The sequence below is a fragment of the Gallinula chloropus genome (genome assembly GCF_964237585.1).
Source record: "Gallinula chloropus genome assembly, chromosome: 1".
NCBI classification, from domain to species: Eukaryota; Metazoa; Chordata; class Aves; order Gruiformes; family Rallidae; genus Gallinula; species Gallinula chloropus.
In genome coordinates, this window is record NC_140085.1 from 17,172,401 (window position 1) to 17,194,502 (window position 22,102).

General features: G+C 37.9%; 1 protein-coding gene across 1 annotated transcript in view; it reads left to right on the top strand.

Moving 5' to 3' along the window:
* The window catches only part of ATF7IP (activating transcription factor 7 interacting protein), a gene marked incomplete at its 5' end in the record, with an annotated part of 47,851 nt that overhangs the window by 14,757 nt on the left and 10,992 nt on the right, over positions 1 to 22,102 (top strand). The window contains 2 exons of the mRNA XM_084269977.1: positions 992 to 1,059; positions 20,027 to 20,105. Of these exons, the coding sequence (XP_084126103.1) occupies positions 992 to 1,059; positions 20,027 to 20,105 (147 nt within the window). The remainder of the gene's footprint in view (positions 1 to 991; positions 1,060 to 20,026; positions 20,106 to 22,102) is intronic.

The following is a 22,102-nucleotide window of genomic DNA, read 5'->3' on the forward strand; positions in this document are numbered from 1 at the left end:
ATCTCTGCCCATGCTATGATGATTCTCTGCGCTACTTATTTTACATACTGTGAATTTTTCTTTTCCTAAGATGTCCTCAAGATTTAAAAGTGAGTTGAAATTACAGCAAGTTTCACATTTGGCACAGTATAATGTTAAAATGAACTCAAGAAAAACTTGGTATTAGAATTGGTTTTATTTCTTTTTCCCATCTCTGAGTTACCTATGTTAAAATCAATCATCTGTAGAGTTGGAAAGATACATGTTTTATATTTATTTTTAGCTCTAAAGCTCATATAATAATTTAATGCTACATAAAAAGGATTGTGACAGGTCAGGCACATTGACAAAGGGTGTAGGAATCTAAAAAATGTGTTTCATTTTCTGTAGCTCACATGGGGTTAATGTATACCCTAGTAGTTTTCTCACCAGCACTGAAACACTGTTTTGGACCAGCACTGTTGCTGGCATGCTCTGGTTCATTTGAAGGGAGAATTTTGGTTTCAATTTTTAGGTCAAATATTCATGCAACTTAAGCAGAAGTTGCTAGTGTAGAGGTATGTTTAACAAATAAATCTGTTCTGTATTTTGTGACCCATTATTCAGTCAAATTTTTTTGTACAAAAATGTTGAATAATTATTTTCAACTTAAAATCTAGTTACTTTACTTACAGAGGGAGTAGAGGTTGGAGTTACGCTTTGTCCTCAGATAGGCAAGGGAATTGGTCATAAAATATTTTGAATACACTGTCAGACTTGCAAGAAACAAAGCATGTGCTGATTCTAGACTGGGAAGTGTCATTTTGCTTTTCCTTATGTTCTGTTCCTGGTGAAAAATGGTAGTAATCAAGCTTGAATATTTATAATTGAAAATTAGGGCTGAAAAATGTTAAATGTGCCACATAATACTTATTATCAAATAATTTTGAATATTGCCTCCAATTTTATATAGTGGATAGCAGTATTTAGTACCGATTAGATACTGCAAATGAATAATTTCTTGACCCCTCAGAAAACCAGACAAGCAAATCACCAACAGATACTCCGGCAAACAAGCGAACTGCTGAAGGAACAACACAGGTAGGTTGTTGATTATGTTTCTATATAAAATTCTAAAGTTACAATCCACAGGAGAAAAGTTCTTTATTTCTCATAATGAAACAATTTTAGTTTCTTCTTTTGTGCCTTCCCTTCTAGTTTCTGTCCATTTGTATTTTTCTTCTTATTATTCAAAGTATTACTTGGACTGTGAGCTTCTGATAATCTTGTCAGAAGTTTTCTGATGAGAATTTATGTAACTAGATGAGTTAGTAATTCAGGAGCACACTAAAAATGTGTTTTATCAAACAGAGCTAACGTCCAAACTCTGCCCAGTTTTTCTCTGAAGGTCTTGAACTTAAAACTGCAAATATTTTCTTAAAAGTATTGCAGCACTTTTATTTCCGCACTAATCCAGAAGTTAATAAGAAGTGTTTGAATATTTCATTGTTATATGTCATAGAGGGGGGAAAAAAGGAAATAAACTTTCTTCAGGAGTAACTACTTCATGATAAAGGAAAACTTGCAGTACTTCTGGATTCCTCATCTAAGATTTGTTGAACTTGCTTTGAAATTTAAAGGTTGACATTAAGATATTTATAATTATGCATAATAAATTTTATTTCTGCACCCATATGTTTCATAAAACACCTCTTACAGTCCTGTGAACTGGAATAAAAATATTGTTTTCTAGTCAGAGTTTCCACATTTAATAGTATTTCAAGGTACAGTTAAATCTGAATTGTATATCAAAGCAAGAAGAAAATATACTGGACAAGATTCTGCTTTTCCCCCCGTCACAGAAATAGTCTGGCAAAGATAACCAGTATTATGGACTATAAACTGTGCCTCACTCTACCTTTTTATTAAGGCATTTCATAAAGAATGGTTGTTTGGAACTTCGTTTTTCAAAGATACCTGTGGATTATAGCTATCAAAACATTTGTCAGTAATTGATATGTAGGAAATTCAGTTCCAGAATGGATGACAGATTTGTGGTTTAAGATTTAATTTTCCATATAAGATTCTTATTTTGGAATTTTTCTTCTTGGGTAGAGCCTGAAACCCGGAAAAGATTTTGGAAAAACAGATTGTGTGATAGTGGTATTTAGCAATGAAAGGTGAGCAAGGAGGGCAATAAAAGACACATGATGCTTTCCGGTTTTCAGTCTTCTGTTTATAGTGTATGTTTCTAGGTTTGCTTTCAGTCTAATCAGTTATAGCATGTGTAATGCCATGGTTAATAAAGAAGAACCTGATGTATTTTAATTGGCTAGTGAGGTATGGAATTGACGTGCCATATTATTTGAAAAATCCAGTTAATGCCACCTGCTTTTTGTTGTGTAAAACCCAAAACATTATGTATTACTCCGCACTTCACAGCTCTCAGAACAAAAAGTAGTTCGCTGTGTGCCGTATACCTGTGGCATATTTGATGGTACAACTTTGATCAATTGTTTCGAAAAGCAGTTGAAACAGGAAGAGACTTCATCAGAAAATAAAGAAGCGGTAGAAGCAGCACAGACGAATTTTAACTTCCCTGAGGATGTCCTCTTTGGCTTGGAGGAAGAGGAAGAGGATGCTAAGAGCATCAAAAACACCCACAAGCAGACTGGCTGGGCAGCTAACGTATTAAAGCAATGGCTGGCCAAAAATGGCAAGGATCCTAGCTTTGAATTGGTCCCAGTAAATGAACTCAATGACACCTTAAGAGAGTTTTATTACACAGTAAGGAATCATGATGGAAATACCTACAGCGTGGCAAGCTACAAGTCAATACGTGCTGGCTTAAATCGGCATCTCAGAATGCCACCTTATAATCGTCAGATTTGCTTAATGAAGGACAAAGAGTTTGCTAGTGCAAACATGGTATTTGTGAGCGTGCTGAAGATGCTGCGCATGCAGGGAAAGGATGAGACTCGCCACCACCCCCCTATAGCTGCTGAGGACTTGCGTAAGATCAAACAATCCGGTGTGCTGGGGTTGCACAGTCCACTGGCACTTGTCAACAAGGTGTGGTTTGATTTGCAGTTGCATTTTGCCAAACGAGGGAGGGAAATTTTAAGAGATTTGGCTCCAGATGCTTTTGTTGTTGAGAAGGACAAGAATGGGCGTCGATATGCTATGTTTAGGTATCCTGGCAAAGGAAAAAATGAAGATCCTCATAAAATGGCTAAAATGTATGATATGCCAGGGGACCCAAACTGTCCTGTTTTTTCCTTGGAGCTTTATTTGTCTAAGCTGCCTCCGGAGCCCCCTGCCTTTTACCTACATCCTTTAAAGCTAACGTCAGAGCAAATGCAAGAACAGCCTATCTGGTACAAAAGAGAGCCAATGGGTGTGAACTTCTTAAGTACCATGATGCCAAGGATAAGTGTGGCAGCCAGGCTCTCTCAACGCTATACCAATCATTCTCTCCGAACTACCACCATCCAGCTACTGTGTGAAGCAGGACTGGGGCCTAGAGAAATAATGGCTGTGACAGGCCATCACTCCGAGTCTGCTATTAGACACTACTGGGGAGCTGCAGAAGTTCGCTACAGGGCTTGGTCAGATATAATGGAGAATAACACCCCCAATTACCTATATGCCAAGATCCCAAATGAAGTGATAAAAGAATCAATATCTGGTGCCTCTGCCTCTTCTGTAAAACATGTTGTTCTAGAGCAAAGCAAAATTTTATTCCCTAAGAAACCTGTGATGCCACCTGGCACTAATTCTGTGACTTCAGCCCCTGAGGGACACCCACCTCTGAATTCCAAAAGCTCAGTCCTGTTGAACCACAGTTGTTCTAAGGTGTTTCTCCCAACAAACGTGGCCAGTGGGAACCTAACTGCTGGTCCCCTTCAAGGCTGTTGTAATGAACCTGTCTCTATAAAGTGTGTGATAAAACAAGAACCAATGACTTGATGCTTCTGTAATGGAACTGATTTCAAATTAATTGCTAAAATGAAAAAGTTACCAGTTTTGTTTTTTCACTTGGTCTACTAAGGAAATTTCTTACGGTCTAGTTCAGCAAGAAGTATCCTGTTCGCACTCCTGAAGTGACCTATAGAACAGAAACTTAAACAGAGCAGGGCTTGGAGTTTGTATGACTTTTTGTGGCAGCTGGGACTCTTTAAAGTGGCTGAGCAGAGCTATTTTTAAAAAATGAAAGGGAGATACTAATTTCCACTTAGCTGAAGAGCTATGCTTTCTTCACGAAGTGCATGGCTTTTATATTTTGTGAAGAGTGTGTTTATTATACCATTTTGTGCCTGCTGGCACTAATGTAGCATTCTACAAAACAAATACTTGATTATTGAAGAGCATGGAGAAAGTAGAAGCTGAATGAAGTAGACAGATACACTACAAATATATACATATGCATGAAAACACCGGAATTGCTTGACCACTGTCACCCTCTCTGTTCAAATTGTTATCAGACCTACCAGAGGATTGTGCCTTTAAAAACAATACTTAAAAATTCTAAGTTTATTTTCTCTGTAAGCTACAGATACATATTGCAGGTCTTTCCCTCTCCTGTTTAATATTTCTGGCTAAGTTTTCAGTCATTCTGTTCTCCATAGGCACTGTTTGATGCAAATTATATTAAAATTGGCATCTATTCAGTTGTGTATGAAATGGCAAAAACATTCTCAGAACAGTTGAGAACAGGTTTGTTGCTTAAATGGCAAGTAAAAAGTGTTGTCTCTGTATGTGCTTGTCTTGTGAGAGGTGGTTTTGTACTTCCTCTCATCTACCCCTTCCGTTTCCCGTTGTCTTTGCAGTATAGTCAGTAGAGTATAATTCACGAGAAATGTAGCCTGTTCTTCCCCACCAAACCCTATTGAAATTTTATTTTTGGTTTATTATTACATTTTTCTCATGGAGATTTTTACAAGTTAAAAGTTCTAATTTGTTATAGAAACTAAATTGTCATTTAAAAGGGACATTCATTAAAAATAATTACAAATTAGTCATAGTTCATTTTTAATGACTCACACTGAGAATCTAACTCCTGGTTTGTCTCTGCTATTCGATGTCATGATCTTCATAAGAGATTCTGACCAATTGAGATCTTCCTGTAAATAAAAATTGAAGAAACAGGTAGTATTTAAAATTGTTTTAACTAGATGAAACAAGAATGGCTTCATCCTTTTGAAATGTGTGTGTATGCACATGCGCCCCTCACATGCATGGTTCATCCCACTAAGGACTTCACTGAAAGTGTGTGTGTTACTCAGCTGTGGACAAAATAAAGAAAAATCCCAGCTGAAATAACAAATTGACCATGATAAACTCTTAAAGTCTACAGAGAACTTCCTTGATTAAAAAGGCTTTCAAATATTGAAGGATATTTATCACTTTGTAATAGTCTGCACAGAGGACTTGATGCCTGAACTTTGGAATTTTTATCTTGGTTGATAATGTTTACCTTTGTGGCCTTGGGTAGGTTATTCACACTTACTGCATTAATTTTTAATAGTATAAGACCAGACCAGAGTGTTCCATTTTCTGATGGTCAATGTTAAAGACTAAAAAGTTCTAAAAATGCTGTATTTATCTTATGTATTGTGTTTACAGTGACGTTTATTTGCTGTTGTTAGAATGGTGGAGCTAGTTCATCAGATGTATATTTTAATATAAACATTACTGCCTCACAGTCACACATTTCTCATAGTTGCAGCATTGAGGAAGGAAATCACATATCCAGGATTGTAATTATGTCAAGCCTATAGTAAATGAAATGGAAATTGTAAAGAAAATAATCCTTTTTAATGGTAGAAAGAAGAAAATTTGAAAAAATAATGGCCAAACAGTTGTCAAGATATAGGAGAACTGTGCAGTAACTTATTCTAGGGTATTTTACAGTAACAGATTTCCAAATTTTAAGATTTTGTAGAATTAATAATTCAGACAGACTTGCAAATTTAATTTCTTGTTTGAAAATAACTACTCTAAATTTTGACCAAGATGGTTGGGTTTCGGTTTGGTAGTTGGTTTTTTTTTATGTTATTTTTTTTAAATATTCCAGTCTTTGTCTCAGGTAGTTGCTTGTTCTAACATACTGGTGTTGAACACTTATCTTGCAGAAATAGGTGGTGTTGCCAGCAGATGATTCTTTTTTGCTCCCTCTTGCTGCATACTGTGGTCATACTGACCACATGCCCTGCTCTGATCGTAGCTGCATCTAGATAACTTACTGTAACAGCATATTGCTGATTGTTTCATTCCTTAACGCAAGTCTAGTTGGTGATTTAAATTGAAAAAGGGACTCGTGTCTGATCTGGGCAAGTTTATGATTCTTTTTAATTATCATTTGGCTTCTAACTTGACTTCCATTCTCTTGTCTCATAACTGGACGCTTTTGGCTTCTCATTTGTTAAATTCTAATCCTATTGACACCAACTGTACAATGTCCTCTTATTGCCTTCAGTTGGAACCTGATACTTCAAAGCTACTGACTGCAGTATTACTAGCTTTTTGTTTTGGTATGGGAGATTTTTGTTTGGGTTGGGTTTTTTGTTTGGTTTGGTTTAGTTTTTTGTTGATGGTTTGTTTTTTGGTTTTGTTTTTTTTTTTAAATGAGAAATAGTATTCCTGGTTTGGACTGGAAGTAATTAATGCTTTACAAAAGCAGGTGTCAGTGTTGACTAAGCTTTCTGCTAATATTTAAATTAATTCTAATTCATAGAACATATTTCTAACCTTCCAGAAAACTGAAAAAGCCTTTCTCCCGTTCTCCTGTTCCCCCACTCACCCAAAGTGTTAAATGCACCTTTCCTACTTGTATTCTGTTTTCAGAAAAGCTGAAGTAGGCAAACCAAATAGGTGTTTTGCTGCTTTTGAAAAGTCACCTTTAGCTACATATACAGTATACACAGCAATATGGGGAGCAGGGGGCCTTTTTTTTTTTTTTTACTGAGAGAGAGTTTCAAGTATTCATTGCAGTACAAGTTATTCTGTGTGAACATAATGAATTCTATCAAGGTGGACATGAATTGGACTCCTCAGTAGCAGTATCAATAGAGAACCTTAAACAGCAGGAAGACTGAGGGGGTTTTTTGTTCCATTATAGGTGAAGCATGTTCATGAACCAACAGGTTAAGTTTGTCTAAACTTAAATTCAGACTTTGGCCGTAAAATTATTACAAAATTGTTAATCATTATTTAAAATTCATTTTAAAAATCTGAATATAACAAATATAACAAATCTATTATCTATCACTCTTGAATTTTCTAATGAGATCTTCTCCTAAAATAAAAGTATTTCTCTTGCAAAAGACCCAGCACTTAATCATAACCAAATCAACTAAATAAATTTTTTAATAACAGCTGCCATGTCATTGATTAAATTCCATGATCCTGAAAACAGTGGGGAATTACTGTAACCTTACATAGTACTTACACGTCTAGTTAGTTTTTAATCTAATTTTCATAATGAAGCTTTGGTACTGCTGCTGTGAATCCTGAACTTTTTTTCCTGTGCTTTTTCTTGCTAAGTTTGGAAATCTCTGCTGTTATGTCAAGGAGTACCCTAATTTTTATTTTTGATGAAGATGGCACAGTATCTTACAGTATGTTATTTTTTTTTAATTTTTATTACTATCTAACTAATTGATCCTCATTGTAAGGTACTGTGATTTGCAGTGTGGGAAGTGTAGAAGGTAAATGTTCCTCACTGTATGTACCTTCTCTGTGCCCCCTGAAGAGCTCCATTATGCACAGTGTCAAAATACCATTGGAAGGATGCTTTGAAATTGAGCGTATTCTTGGCTTTATTGTGTTATTAGTCTGGTGCATCTCTTTTGTCTTATCCTGAACTGTACAGCTACTCAATAGTTGCTTACTGTTCAGGTCAGTATAGTCAAAGTTTCCAGTAAGTAGCTTGGATGTATGATTTGCAGTATGACTGCTGCTCCTTTTTCGGCCTTCCTCTATTTCTTGCTTCAAAAGAAATGGCCACAGGGATGTGGGAGGTGGTATCTCACTTGTGTTAGTCTCTCAAGTTCAACTTTCTCCTGCACACACAGAAATGTAAGGCCTATTATGCAGTCCCAGTCATTTTACCAATGCTCATGACAAGCACTTTTGATGTATTAGGGTTGTTACTGTTACAGAGGCAAAGGCTTTTTTTAATTATATAAGAATGGTTTTTAAGTATTTTATTATGAATCCCAGTTATAGATACAAGATTTATATATATTATATATAAATATAGCTATGGTACACGGAGGGAATATATGAAAGCAACCTTTATTATATTGTGACATAAAATAACAGTAAACAAATTTGAATGGGGTTGGAAGTGTTAAAACTGGCTCACATAAAGTTCAAGAGTGGTTACATTATATTTATTAAACGCCAGATAAGGTGAATAGTCTTTTCTTCCTTGTTCCCCGCTCCAGGTGCACCTTATCCTCTTACGGAATAAATATTATTTTCAGTCTAAATTTCATCTCTCCATTTTACCTTTTCAGCTACTATTAGGGTGGTTTGTTTGGGTTTTTTTAATATCCAACAGTGTCCTATCCATTTCCCATTGTTTCTGACATGCCTTGATTCGTTTGGTTCAACTATAGTTTAATTTTAGCTATTTTGCTGACTATTGGAAATTCATTTGGTAAAATGTTAATAAAGTACATTTATAACTCCTATCCCTTCACTTTGGAATGTGTAACAAACTTTGTGAATGTCTGTTGGGAAACAATGTGAACAAAGTGGCTATGTCAGCTTACAGTTTATAAGCAGCTATTAATTCTATATTGTTGAAGCATTATTGATGAATATGTTTCCTTGCATTTCATGGTTTTGTCACTGAAAATAAACATACATAATTATATATGTAAAACGGGATATTTGATTTCTGTTTCTGACCCTGGGGTTATGGTTGTGCAGTTTAAAATGCAGCTGGTTCTCAACTGTGAGGTGGAACTTTTACCATAGACTAATTAGAAGTCTTAATTATAAAGATGTTAGAAGCAGCACGGTTTAAAAGTCATGCAAGAATGGATTCATTTCAACTCTGTTCCTTACAACAGCAACCCAGTTCAGCAACATGATGTCCTGTTGGGAATTTTTCGGATTTTTTTTTAATTAATTTTTGATGTGATTTGTCTTTCCTCGAGTCCATATTTGTGTTCCTTAAATCACCCCCAGTTACTGAGAGCAGTTTTGAATATACTGTGTTTTGTAGGCTCCAATTTATCATTTTGGGCCAAAAAATTGAGAGGAATATTAAAACAATCTTACCAATGATGTCATTACACCAGAATAATAGCTTTTGAAAGCTGCATAAAACTGATCTGAAAAGCACTGTAAATAAAATATATTTACTGATAATAAGATGATCTGTCATCATCCAAGATGGCCATTCCACATAATATTGTTGGGACACTGTCAGTGGGCTTTGGAGAAACAAGATAGATGTTTTACCTTACAGGAGTTAGAGATGTGTGTGTGCATGCATGCATATATGTGTTTGTTATATACCCTGTTAACTGTTTGGTTAAGGAAAAAAAATCACAGCAGTACAGAAATACTTCTAGGTATTGTGTCAGGTTTTCCTTTATGGCTTTTCATTGGAATTATGATTCCTAGTGCCTGAAACCATCATTTCTGGACGCAGTCTCTCAGCTGCCTTCATTTCTGATTCTTTTTAATAGGAGTAGCAAAGCCAACATCCACTCTTTGCACCAAAGAAATGAGAGGGTATATAACTCGGAGGGGTTACTAAGACTGGTTATTCATTTTTTCCATGCTTGCATTGTTCTGTAGGAAGTGTTGCACAGTACCAGTTAAGGGTAAGGGGAACACAGCAATCTTGTAAATGCAATACATAAAATGTTGATGAATGGTATTCAAGTATTACACAAGTACACACACGCTATCAAAACGTGTATTGCAGCCCTGTGAAACCTTGTTTGTTCAAACTATGATCTTGGTAAACTGCTAACTTTATTCCATTATCATTTTCATGTTTATCTTGGTAAGAGATGAGAAATACATTTGGTGCCTGGTCAAATAAATTTTCATGAGAGTTTTGCAAGGCTGGAATAATTACTTCAGTTTTGTGGCAGTTACTGCAATGGAAAAATAACTGTTAAGAAGTCATAAGTCTGAAATTGAAGCAGTTAGTGAATGAAATAAGCTCCAAAATGTATTAAAATAATTTCCATGGCTGCTTAGGCTGTGCTGGAGATCTGTAGTTTTGTATATGAATGACTAAAAAAGTAATATGGCCTTAGTTATGCATTGTTGTGGATTAACCCCAGCTGGTAACTAAGCATCATGCAGCATCTTGTCCACCTCACACTCCCTCCTCACTTCCCCCTGCCCCCTCCCCAGTGGGACAGGGGGGGGAAAAACAAAACTCATGGGTTGAGATAAAGACAGTTAATTAGGACAATAAAGGAAGAGAGTAATAATATATAAAACAAATGATGCTCAAATGTAGTCGTTCAGTACCTGCAATAAAACCCCTGATGCTGTCTGTTTCTGAGCAGCAATTGCACTTCCCGGCTGGCTTCCCCAGTCTCTACACAGAGCGTTATATGGCAGGGACTATCCTTCTGGCCAGCCTGGGTCAGCTGCCCTGGCTGGGCTCTCCAGGCTTCTTGTGCACCTGGCAGGGAATGAGAAGCTGAAAAGTCTTTGACTTAGTGTAAACACTACAACTACCTAGCAACAACTGAAAACATCAGTGTGTTATCAACTTTACTCTCATCCTAAATCCAAAGCACAGTGCTACTGCAAAAGGAAAATGAACTCCATCCCAGTTGTAACCAGGATATGTATACAAACAGCATAATCACACACCCCAATCCCAGAACATATTTTTAACATTGTTCCTTGTAAGTTAAGGTTGATTTTGCTATTATATAACGCCTTGGTGCGTCATGTATGACTGGCGGTGTGATGCTTCATGGATTATTTGTTTTATAGCCCCCATAACTTTTTTCTATGTGGGTTTTTTTGGTTGTTTTTTTACTGTAGAAACTGCTAAACAGTAAGATTGTCTGTATGAGTTCAGTGTGCCACACATAACACTGGTATTTACTACCTTGGAATTAATTTTATTTTGCACTCTGTTTTTTGTTGTTGTTTTTTTTTCCCCTTCATTTTTCCCTTCTACATACTGAAATGTTCCCTAACAAAAAGCAGGTGGCATTACAGTGACTAAGTTTGTTATGGCAATGTGATGAACTGATCTATGGCGTTATATAATACCAAAACTTTTTAAAATCGTATATACTGTATGTGAAGAGAAGTATGTATTCAGAACTTTCTTCCAAATGCCAACATCTTTTGGGGTTTTATGTGGTACCTGTGCATGTTGGCATGTGTTTGTGCTGTTACATAAAGTGATGTAATAGGTAACATTTTCCAATTTGAGTTTTAGAGATGTCTTTGCCAGTTTTCTTCAGAAGTTTGCCATCTGCATGTATATGTTGTGACATTCTAACTACTATTTTGTGTTAAATTTCACTGTGTATTTCTGGAGGAAGATTCCTCATTTTTCATCATCATGTCTACTATATGTGCTTTGGCCTTAAAACTCAGTCTCCTTTCTAGTGTTTGTTTTCCTTGTGGAATTGGAATAGCTTTTTTCTTCCTCTACTTTTTTCTTTTTCTTCTCAAAATTATAAATGATGAATCAACCTGATTTGCAGCAGTGCCAGTCTGAAAAAGTAAGGCTGCAGTGATATTCTTTCTCCCACTACAGTGTATTTTACAGCAGTGTAGGATGGTCTCATCATGTGGAAAAAGAGTAGCATCTAAGACAGTAGCCTGTCTCAGTGCCCCTACTTTTCCAGAGGCAGATGACAAAACTGCTTCAGAATAACTTCAACACCAGAGAGCCCTTCATTATCTTGCAAGGCTGATTACTTTCTGATTTCCATATATTAACTTACTATTGACTACTGAGAGGTTGATTGTTGGCTATTGCAGTCAATGACGTACAGGATATAAAGAGAGTCTTCCAAAAGAAGGAAATTGGTTCCTAAGTATAAAGCATTTACATTGTCTTATTTGTGACCTCAGATTCAGGTGACCCTGTTCACTGTATTATGCATTTTTGTTGTGGTTTAACCCAGCAGGCAGCTAAAACCACCACAGCCATTCACTCACTTCCTCCCTCTTCCAGTGGGATGGGGGAGAGAATAGGAAAGGGGAAAAAAAAAAAAAGGAAATACCCATGGTTTGAGATACAGAAATACAATAATAATGATGATAAAAGGATATGCAAAACAAGTAATGCACAGCACAATTTCTCACTAACCAAAGCTGATACCCAGCTAGTTCATGAAGCTGAAGTTCTTCCCAGCCCACACCAGTTATGTAGGGAGTGTGACATCATGTGCTATGGAATATCCCCCTGGCCAGTGTGGGTCAGCTGTCCTGGCCATGTCCCCTCCCAGCTTCTTGGGCACTCCCAGTCTTCTCATTGGCAGAGCAGTACAAGAAGCTGAAAAGTCCTTGACTGCTTGGCACCAATTGAAAACACATCAGCATGTTACCAGCATTCTTCTCATCCTAAATGCCAAACCCGGCACTATACCAGCTGCTAGGAAGCAAACTAACCCTCTCTCTGCCAAAATCAGGACAATTTTTCAAAATTTCAGAATTTTCATTGCCTCTAAGTACCCTCTTTCTATTATTTATTAATTCTTTATAATGTACATTGATTCTAGAAAGTTGTATAGTTCTTTCCTTCCTTAAGGAAAATTGTAGTACTGCTGCTCTTTCCTAGCACTTCTGACCATCATTTTATTATTTTTTGTTTGTCAGTACATGTCTTTCTCAGTACTTTGTTTAATTGTTAAAAAGGTTTTTGTGGTTGGGATTGGAATAAAGGGGATGTTACATTGTTATAGTGTATCCAATGGAAAATATATGAAATTGTGAGTATAGGTCACTTTCTTGAATCCTTTGTAGAAAACCCTGAATTGAAATGTAATTACTGTAGTATGAATTGGTAATTTATGTAAGAAATTAGAGTCTCTTTCTAGTAGTTTTTGTGGTTAAAAAATTTAAATGTTACTCAGAAAAATCAGCGCTATGGGTCGCATTTCGGGAAAGGTTTTGCAACTTAAAAATACAGTGTACACTTTAAAATACCAGTTTCTAATAATTTAGAGAAAAATGCATAAATCTTTATGCATTACTTTATAGGTATGTTTCATTATTTTATCTTCCATAGACAGTATACAGTATATGCTTAACTGATTAAGTGACATTTAGAGAAAGTTATGACTTAGCGTCTGTTGTAGTACTTACCCAGGTTTCACTTGGATTTTTGAAAGGGATGAGGATTTTCTCTTGGTTTTGCTCCTCTTGTAGGGTCTTTCAGTTGCTGCTTTCACAAGTTATGTGATTGATAGCAAGACACTTTTCCATCACACTTGCCAAGTTAGATGCTTGCCTGGGACATTCCGCATGCCAGCAGAGCTCAGGAATAGTTGTATATTGGTAAATGCTGTAGATCTGAATGAGCTGGGGCAGAGGGCCTGCAATTTGGCAAGATGTTCTGTAAAGAAACAATCTTCATCCTTTTGAAAAGTGTTAAATGAGAAGTGCTTTCTTCTTGGCTATTTCAGGAAACACACACAGCACTGAATGAGAATAGCAAAATAGCATTACAATACACTCGCATCATCCTCCTGTATTTAGGGTGGTGTGTTCTGGCTGCTGCTTGGTTTGTAATTTTTCCCTGCTGCCTTTTTTCCTCCTCCCTCCTTTTTTCACCTTTGTTCCTGCTTGTAATCATACCTTGCAGTCCTCACTTCACATAATGTTTTGCCTTTCAACTTTAAGTTCAAGTTGACCTTGTAAACTTCATTTGAAGTCTTCTTGGGCTGTCTACATTAGACAAAAGTATGAAATGTTCTGTTACAGGACACAGCATTTTTATGCAAAACATCTTAATTGCAAATAGAAGTTCACCAACCAGATGAAGAGTAAAGATGGGATTATATTAAAATTAGTAAGTCAGGAGAAGATCCAGTCTTGTATACTCTTTGCTTTCCTAAAAATATTTTTCATGTTTGTCTTCAGAAGGTGAAGGATTTGTTAGGTTTAAGTTACCATTTTATTTTTTCTTTCCATTGTTTCATGTTAAGTTAAAATTGTTTCTCTCCTATGTGAAAGCAGAGAATGATTTAAACTATGTCAGCTTAATGCATTTGCTTATTGAAGGGCACGGTAGCATTGGGAATAAACAAGAGAGGAGTTAGAGATATGCACATGCCTGCAGAGCTGTGAGCTTATTGGCATCATCGAAACATGGTGGGGTGGCTCCTATGCCTGGAGTGTTGGAATGGAAGGAATGCAGGCTCTTTAGGAAGGACAGTCAGGGGAGATGAGGCTGGGGTGTTACCCTCTGTCAGTGACCAGCTGGAGTGCAGGGAGCTCCACCTGGGGATGGATGAGAAACCAACCAAGACCTTTATGGTTCAGGGCTAAAGGGAGGACAGGGACAGGTGACACTATAATAGGGGTCTGCTACAGGCCACCAGACCAGGAAGACTAAGTCGATGAGACCCTCTGTAGATATATAGGAGCAGCCTCACATTCATGGGGGGCTTCACCCTGATAACTGTTGCAGGGACAGCACAGCAGGGCATTGACAATAACTTCCTTCAAGTTATAGAGGGGTCAACAAGGAGCAGTGTCATGCTGGGACCTTGTTCTCACCAACAAGGAGGGACTGATGTGAAGCTCAAGGGCAGCCTTGGTTGCAATGACCATGAAATGGTGGAGTTCAAGGATGCACAGGAAGCTCACTGCCCTGAACTTTGGGACAGCAGACTCTGGCCTATTCAGGGATCTGCGCAGTAGAGTACCATGGGATAAAGCCCTGGAGGGAGGAGGGTCCCAAGACAGCTGGTTAGTATTCAAGGATCACTTCCTCCAAGCTCAGGAGTGATGCATCCCAACAACAAGGAAGTCAGGTAAAAATGCCAGGAGGCCTGCATGGATAAACAAAGAGCTCCTGGACAAACTCAAACACAGAAAGGAAGCCTACAGAAGGTGGAAGCAAGGGCAGGTAGCCTGGGAGGAATGGAGAGAAACTGTGAGCAGCCAGGGATCAGATTAGGAAAACTAAAGCCCTGACAATAAAATCTGTGCAGGGATGTCAAAGGCAGTAAGAAAAGCTTCTACGGGTACATTGGTGACGACAGGAAGACTAGGGAAAACATGGGCCCTCTCCAGAAGAAAAAAAGACCAGTTGACCCTGGATATAGAAAAGACTGAGGTATTCAATGAATTTTTTGCCTCATGCTTCACCAGCAATTGCTTTAGCCACACTGCCCAAGTCACAGAAGGCCAAGGCAGGGACTGGGAGAATGAAGAAACAACCCCTGTAGGAGGTTCGAGAACACCTAAGGAACCTGAAGGCGCACAAGTGCATGGGACCTGACGAGATGCATCCCGGGTCTTGACAGTTCTGGCAGATGAAGTGGCTAAGCCACTCTCCATCATATTTGAGAAGCTGTGGCAGTCTGGTGAAGTTCTCATGACTGGAAAAGGAACCATAAACCTTAACTCTGCTGCTGAGTTGTAGAGAACTCATGTTTAAACAAAACAGTGTTTCTCAGGGACATCTTTGTCAGCAACATGGACAGTGAGATCACATGTACCCTCAGCAAGTTTGCAGATAACACCAAGTTGTGTGGTGCTGTTGACATGCTGGAGGGTGGGAATGCCATCCAGGTGGACCTTGACAAGCTTCAGAAATTGGCCCATGCAAACTGCATGAAGTTCAGCAAGAGCAAGTGCAAGTTCCTACACATGGGTCAGTGCAATCCCAAGCTCAACTACAGAATCAGAGGAGAATGGATTGAGAGCAGCCCTGAAGACAAGGACTGGAGTGTATTGGTGGATGAAAAGCTCAGTATGAGTCAGCAATATATGCTTGCACCCCAGAAAGCCAACTGTATCCTGCTACATCAAACTCTGTGACCAGGATGTCAAGGGAAGTGATTCCATCTGTCTGCTCTGGTGACACTCCACTTGGAGCACTGGTCCAGCTCAGGGGTCCCTAGTAGAAGGACAACATGGACATGTTTCAGTGAGTCCAGAGGAGGGCCATGAAGATGATCAGAAGGCTGGATCACCTCTCTTATGAAGACAGGTTGAGAGAGTTGGGCTTGTTCAGAGACCTCAGAGCAGCCTTTCAGTACCTAAAGGGGCCTACAGGAAAGCTGGAGAGGGAGTGTTTACAAGGGTATGTAGTGATAGAATGGCCTTAAGCTAATATAAATCTAACACTTCTTTTAGATATTGGGGAGAAACTCTACGGTGAGGGTGATGAGGCCCTTGGAACAAGTTGCCCAGAGAAGCTGTGGATGCTTCCCTAGGAATGTTGAAGACCACGTTGGATGGGACTTCGTGCAGTCTGTCTAGTGGAGGGTGTCCCTGCCCATGGGGTTGGGCATTTAAGGTCCCCTCCAACCCCAAAGGTTCTGTTGTCTTCTAGATGCAGTTGTGGTTATTTGGACAGTTCCATTTGTGATGTTACTACTTTGAGGTTGCACAAAGTTACCTCTATGGATAAAACAAGTCCAAAAAGGCCGAGTGAATGACAGTATTTTGGAGCATTTTTGCTTACTTGGACTTTAGACACATGCTATTGAGAACAGTGGAAAAGGGACTTTGGCAGTGGACCTTTATATTTCAATGTAAACTTGATTTAATTACTAAAAACTACTCAGATGCTTTTGTAAACAATTGGATTTAAGTACCATTTCTGGTCTCTCTAGGAACTGGTGCTCTGGTTCTGACAAATGATGAAATGGTAGTTTGGGGTTTTCTTTGGGGTGTTTTTGTAACTGTGATCTCTAGATCGATTGATAGCGCTTCATATTACCATGATTATTTTGTTTCTCTTCCAGCTTATTTGATATTCTAAGGTGACTGAATCTTCTGTTAATCAGACTTGAGGGCAATATGTGAACTAAAGCACCAGATACATGTTTGGGTTCTTACTTAATAGTTTTCATAACTTTGCTACCATGACTGTACTGATGAAAAGGTCTTATGACTCCATCATCTCAATCTTTTACAGTGATCAGCTGAAGCAGGCTAGGGTTCTTGGCTTCCTGTGTTTAGAGAACATGTGAAACTGAGCACAAACCAGAATGCCTTGACCTTGCTTTTCTGCATTAGCAGTTTCTGCCCAAACACTTGCTGAAATTCAATATTAGCTACTGAAAGGCTTGTTCTCTTATTTCAGTTTTTGACATAAATGTGAAGGTTACTCATACACAATGAAAATCCAATGTGAGGCTTCAATTTACCTTCATCAGGGCTGCTGCCTTCTTAAGCTGGTTTCTAATTTTGCTCAGAGCAGCTTGTCTCAATCTCTTCTTCTAATGTGTGACATGGCAACCTCCTCCTCAGAAATCCACTCCTTTCTGTTTACAGCAGCTGTAGCAGTTGTTTCTCTTCAGCCTTTTTATCATGCATGGCTCTGTTGTGAACTGGAGTGTTCACAGGTCCTTGTAGTGACAAAAATACCCCGAGAGAATTTCTGAGTAAACTAGTCATATACGCAAAAGGGGTATTTTTATTTTGATTGGTTGGACACAGGATTTTCTGAAAGCCATTTATTACTAGCTTTTGGCAGGGATGATTCCAGATGGTTCCATCTGTAGGTCTTAAGCATTCAGGTGGTGACAACACTCCTACACCATACCCCCCTACTTAGAAAACTGAGTCTGCAGCGTTTAAAATGTTTCAAGTTTCCTTAAAATATTCCTGTGTCCCTACGTTTCATTTGGGGTTCAGTAAACTAGGGGAATCTAGTTGGGGAGGCTGGGGAGTCAGGACAGTGTGTGCTCTGTGTGGAGTACAGCGCTTTCTTGGAGTATCTGGAATGTGTGCTGTGGAGCCAGGACTGGGGGTTGTACCATAGAGCACCACTCAAAACGCTGCCCTGTGGATCTGCAAATGCAATAGGAGTTTGCTCAGCTGCATTTGAGGCGATTGCTACTTGTGTTGTTTAGTAGAAAACCTTGAGTAGTGGCTAACTACAAGAAGGTCTTTCCTTTTGAGAAGTGTATGCATGAGATATTGCCAGCTGATCTAATTTATCATTTAATAGTTGCCTGTTTAACTCGAGATTTTGGCCATCCAGACACCCTGAAAATGAAATGCATGCAATGAGTGACACTTGACTTAGAAATTTAAAGAATTTTCTTGACTGGCATAGTTAAACAGCACTTCAAAATAGTTAGTGCTCATACAGAGTATTTTTCGAAGGATTTAGATTTACATTTGGAGGAAGAATTGAAAGGAAATTACTTCAAACTGATGTATTTTATAGTGGAGAGAAATGAATAGCTTAGTGTTAGTTCCTTCTTTCTCCCATCCTATATATAAATCTCCCCCTCCATTTTTCAATCTGCTTTCTCCTGACAGATAGCACTGTAATTCAAAATACACATCATTTACTGGGAAGATTATCAAGTTGGAATGAAATTCCTCTTGACTTTATGTGAATTGAATAATCATTGATTATTTGAATGTGCCTTTTTATCTGAAGCTTCAAGTGGGTAAATCAGCTCATCATACTAAGAAAAGTGAAGCTGGAAAGTCTTTGAACTTTATTAGCAGAATTTCATCTATGGCAGTATCAGAACTTAGAGCAAGAAGAAACAGGGTTGTAATAATGTTTAATGAAGAGACCAGTCATGTCAGGCACTCCAAACTGAGTGACTGATAACTTGGGACACAGTTTGGTTTGCATTTAGTAATTGTACACTATCTCTTTTCTCTCTCCTCAAAGCCTTGCCTGTGTGAGAATTCTCTTTAGGGACATCCTTAAAGACTTAGTTTTACCCAAGTGAAAGATTGTAGAGTGGATAATCTCAATACCTGGGCTTTTTGCATCTGTCCCCATGAGCCTGCACAGATCTTGCTAGGATTTATCATGTTGGGATTTTTACAGGCTGTGTGGGGCTGATAACTTAGGCACTTTTCTCCATGTTAGTTGTTCAGGTATTTTGATAATTATGTTCTTTTCTTAACTGTCCTAAGTAACCTGGTTTATTCTAATACTTAAAACTGTAGCAGTTCAGTCTAACAATAAATTATCGTCTCTTCTACAAAGTAAACAAAACGCTAATTTTTGAGGCAAGTTTAAGGAACTAGAAATGGGCATAATACAAGATTTCTTTCTAGAAACTGTATTTAAACTACAGAAATATGTAGGACCTCCCACAGTATTTTTTGTCACCTAATGGAAAATGATGGTCTCTTGAGTCTGAACAGCGAAGGGACAGCAACTGATCCAGAAAATAAATATTATTTGATGGCCTTCTATGGTTTTTTTTTAATAGCATTTAACCTTCACAATAATTTTAAAGATCCCTTTGTTCTCTCTAAAGAGATGGTTACAAATTAATTCCTATGTAGAATAATAGAATGCTAAAATTTGTGGTAATAAATCAAAATGCAGTAATGAAATTATTTTTAAAAGCAGGACACAATTGGAGTTTTCTGATAGCTTTTGATGACATGTTTTATAAGCACTACAAGTTCCAGTGTCGCTTTCCCTTTTTCTTACTGTAAAATTATGGTGGTCTCAAGATAAGTAATATATTGTCCTGATAACTGTTTTGTCAAAAGGCTATACTACTGTAGAGGAAAGCAGAGATTACAAACAGATTAAAACATTAAAAGTGAAAATTGAAAGATAATCTGTAACATCAATTTGTTGTAAGTTTCTCTTTTACCTGTAAAATAACAATATCCTACTGGTTATCAGGGGTTTTTTACTCCTTACAAAGCTAAAAATACCTGTAATATTTGATACTGCAATACAGTCATTTGGTTATTGCCTGTTTTGCAAGTCCTGGGAAGCTTGATTGAAATTTTCTCCTCCTGCTCATTTCATCAGTTCCTTTCTGATAAGTGCATCAATTCTAAGAGCTCTCCTTCTCAATGTTCAATTCGTATCCCTTTTCCACCTGTGTTCCCTGGATTTGCTTTTGCAAAATGAAGGAGTTTTGTCTTTCAGAGCGGGAAGGTCGCAGGAAGCGATTCAGCAGGGGTCATTGATCTTACACTGGATGAAGAGGAGGATGGCTCTTCTCAAGGTAGGTGAAAAAGATTTTGATAGCTGCACAGGTAGTTGAGCCACAAGTATTATTTCATCCCTTGAATGATAAAGGAAGAAATAAACTATTCCTGCATAGTGTGTTTTACTCCTCAGTGTTTCAGCTAACAGGACTGGCATTAAAGAATTATGACAGGCATTAAATAAAAGGAATTCTAAATAAAAGGAATTCAGATTTTTACCTTTCCCTTAATTGAAACACTGTTGCTGTCTATGCTTGAATCTGTTAGGCTTGTGGAATAATTTGAGATGTTCAAGTTCTTTATTATATTTTGGGAAGTTCTTCTAGGTGTAACTATTTTTTCTGTTTACTGATTAATTAAAGACCCTATCAGGTATCAGGCATTAAATTATTATATGTTCTAATATTTTTGTTAACTAAAAAAAAATGTATGCAAGAGTTTAGATACCAAATGCAGATCTTTGCTTTGGTGCTGTATGCCAAGGTTAAATACAGTTGTGTTGTAGTATCCTTTGGCAGTGTGGGTGCACGTTTTTTCTTAGTCTTGTATAACTGTGGGCAGGTCTAATTTTAATTAGCATTCAGTTAGCAAAGACCTCTGTACTTAAGACTATGTATTGCACTGTCATCTTAACTGAAAAAAATGGTGTTTCTACTATTAGATATAAAATTTTAATTCTGTGTGGTCTCTAAATGCACACCCCCATGCTACGTTCTGAAGTCCATCCACCAAGAAGCTTGTTTCCTCTAGACAATCTTAGTAGCAATCTCCTTAGGTAGTGCATGTCTCTTTAGGTAGTTCTGCACATAATGTTCTTAATATTTTGACTTGCTTTTTGTTTGTATTACACAAATGTAGAAAATCATACTAGAATGAGGTAGTATTTCTTTCAGTGATGGAGAAATGTAATGTTACCACCAAAGGAGTTCATGTGGTACACAAGTGTTAGAGAAGCATTATGCCATTCAGGTAACTCACAGTTTGGGGTTTTTTATCCACAGAGGATATATGGTGGGCACTGCGTTGAGTATGAGCCAACAGTTTGTTGTCATTTAAGTTAGTATTCCACCCACATTGACACTGGTGTGACCACACCTGAAACAGTATCCCATTTTAGCTCCCCTTTCCTTCCATCTGGAAGAATTGTGGTAGCACTTGACAAGGCCCAGTAGATGGTATCAAGATGGTGGGGGCCAAGAGTGCAGGACCTGTGGGAAGACATTAATGGACTATAGCATGTTTGGCAAAGAGCAAACTGAAAGACAATGTAATAGCATCCTTACAACTACTTGGATGATACAGATGATTGGGGCACAACTCTTCTTAGCAGTTCCAGTGATACATCAAGAAGCAGTGGCGATGAACTACAAGTTCAGAAGGCTCAGGTTGAGTTTATGGGGAAATCACTGTAGGAGAGTAGCACAGTACAGGGCGCTTGTTGTCAAAATTCAGTTGGGCAAAACTGCAGTTTGTTTGTTTCTGTGTTGGTGTCAGTCCAGCTTCAACAAGAGACTGGACTACATGGCCACCAGAGGTCCGGTCCAGCCAGGATTTTGATGATTCTGTGAATTGCTTAGCTGAGGTAGAATAGTATAGGGGATCAAGTTTTAACCACTGTTACCTCTTCTGAGGGTTAGTTCTCAAAAAGATAAACAAGATGGTTGTACTTGGACTATGGAACTTTCTCAGGTAAGGTTAAGCTACTCAGTCCTATTTAATATTCTGTAAAAGGCGTAAACACATCTAAACGGACTTATGGTATGTTTTAAAGTAGCACATCACTGTATTGTAATGTATTTCAGCTAATATTTTTTTCTATGAAAAGTAATATTTTTCAGAGATTTTTTTTCCTCCCTGTTTGGATAAAGTATGTCTTCACCTCACATTCACCATGCAAGATCATCAATGCGATTGCATGTGCTTCTCTAAGTAAAAGTGTTACCAGCCATGGCAGAGTTGTAGCTGCATTACAGTACAGCAACGTGATTGTTTCTCAGTTTCTTTTTTGGGGCTT